The 2,239-nt window shown below is 42.5% G+C and overlaps 1 protein-coding gene across 1 annotated transcript; it reads left to right on the top strand.

The window, feature by feature from the left end:
- Nucleotides 1-571: 571 nt before the first annotated feature.
- On the top strand, nt 572-1,365 carry LOC311608341 (calcium-regulated heat-stable protein 1-like). The gene has a single exon (XM_084800800.1). The coding sequence runs from the start codon at nt 614-616 to the stop codon at nt 1,058-1,060; it is 447 nt and encodes a 148-aa protein (XP_084656926.1). The 5' UTR covers nt 572-613; the 3' UTR covers nt 1,061-1,365.
- Nucleotides 1,366-2,239: the final 874 nt, after the last annotated feature.

Here is a 2,239-nt window from a genome sequence, read left to right as displayed (position 1 = left end):
TGTACATGTGTGCTTGTTTTTATATGTACTGCGTGTATTTTCCTATGTATGTACATATGTACATCTGTGTGAGTGCCTGTGTGCATACATGAGTGAGTGCATATGTGTGTGTGTGTGTGTATGTGTGTGTGTGTGTGTGTGTGTCTAAATCTAGTTATTGCAGACACTGGTTATGAAGGTGTTGATTATAAGGTGGAGTTCTCAGGTTTCCATATTTAAAATGAAAACTTAAAAAAAAGCCAACTTCCTTCCTCTGTCATTCCACCAGTAAATAATAATAATATCAGTAATAGCATAACACTGGATTGTTGCATGCAGTATAGCTCTCTCAGAGATAAAGACAAAGTCACTGTGTATGTTCTCGATAATTTAGGATGTAAATGTTTGTTTTAGTTTCAGTATTAATATAAATTCCTGGCATATATTTAATCCTCCAGGAAGAGATTAAAAGGCTTTGAAATATATATGAACTTCTATCAGGTATGTTGCTGGCACAAGGAAATATATGCAGGCAAGATACCCATATGCAGAAAATTATTTTAAAGAGAAAGAAAATAAATACATGAGTCTGAGCGCAGCAGCTGGAGGAGTCAAATGTGTCACCAGGTCAGCTATGTCATCTGAGCCTCCCCCGCCACCGCCACCGCCGCTGCCGCAGCCCCCCACACATCAGGCTGTTGCACACCCCTCAGCCCCCGGTCGTTCTCCATCCCAGCTGCGGGGCAATGTGGTCCCCAGTCCTCTGCCCACCCGCCGGACAAGGACCTTCTCAGCGACGGTGCGAGCGTCACAGGACCCTGTCTACAAAGGAGAGTATAAATGTTTCTGTCGGTCTAAGGGCCACGGCTTCATCACCCCGGCTGACGGTGGCCCTGACATCTTCCTGCACATCTCCGATGTGGAAGGGGAGTATGTTCCAGTGGAAGGCGACGAGGTCACCTATAAGATGTGCTCTATCCCGTCCAAGAATGAGAAACTGCAGGCTGTAGAGGTGGTCATCACTCACCTGGCACCAGGCACGAAGCACGAGACCTGGTTCGGGCACGTCATCAGCTCCTAGGGACCTGCAAAGAACCCCTTCTCCTGGGCTTGAGGGAGACTTTGGGGGGAGGAGGAGCAGGGCCACCCTGGATATAATGTTCTACCACATGAGATGGGGCCTCGAGGTGGGTGTGGCCCCTTTCAAACATTTCCTGGAGGAAGTTGTGGGCAGCAGGGGTACTCTCAGCCACCAGCACAGCTAGCCTCTAGCCATTGCAACAAGCTCTGTCTGAAAAGCATGAAAAACATTTGAAAAGGAAAAAAATAAAATAAATACATTTTGTAAAATTGACAAATGAATTAGTAAGTAGATTCTGGACTTCAGCCCAGGCCGTTTTGAATACATCACCATCATATTTAAAGAATTTTTTTCAGATACTGTAGAGGTGTCAAAAACTGAAGTGAACCAGACCTGAAAAAATGGAGACATAAGATTTGTTGATTTTCAAATGAATTGGGGAGTTGATTTGAAGCAGCCGTAAAGCGTGTGTAGAATGTGTTATTCCTGCTTGGGATTGAGTTAAAGACAAATTTCTGAGTACACATATTGACAAACGTGTGTTGCCTGTGAAGGAGCCAGTTGACAGTGATGGGAACGGTCATTGTCATGGCTGGAGCGTCTCCTGATTACTAGAGTTCTCAAAGTATATATTAAAACAAAACAAACACACAAATAAATAAACAACTTTCTTCCTCTGTTATTCTACCAGTAAATCATAATAGCATCAGTAATAACATAAACAGAATAAAACTATCAGACGCAACAAAAGACTCATAACCAGAAATGGCCCTCTCTAATCACGGAAAGGACACCAGGTGTGCTTTAAAAGCTGCCCTCTTACTCACAGTGGTTGTTTACCATCGTTTGTTCAGAAGAGAGGACCAATACTGAAGGTTCTAGAGTCTCTGGAAACTTTCCTCCCATGTGAGTATTGCTACATTCCCTTCAACAAAATTATATCACTTCTACAAAAGCCTCAATTTAAATACCTCTTCTTTAGTCTGTTTCTATACATATGCTATCTAGTAAAGGCAAAATAATTACTCAAACATCAAGTTTTCAACCTAGTACAATGCAAATAAGGCACAGTCCTTTCTAGATTATGTTCCAAAACTATTTCACTTCTATATGATCCATTTGAAGCACCATAACCTCCCATAAGGCAGACTCTATAACCTGAAAATAAAAGCGTTATTG

The sequence above is a fragment of the Acomys minous genome (genome assembly GCF_964271855.1).
Source record: "Acomys minous genome assembly, chromosome: 11".
Taxonomy (NCBI): Eukaryota; Metazoa; Chordata; class Mammalia; order Rodentia; family Muridae; genus Acomys; species Acomys minous.
Note: the sequence above shows the minus strand (reverse complement) of the source record. Positions and strands in the feature narration are given on the sequence as shown.

Coding starts and splice junctions, on each gene's coding strand:
- LOC311608341 (XM_084800800.1), top strand. CDS start 614: ATGTCATCTGAGCCTCCCCCGCCACCGCCACCGCCGCTGCCGCAGCCC.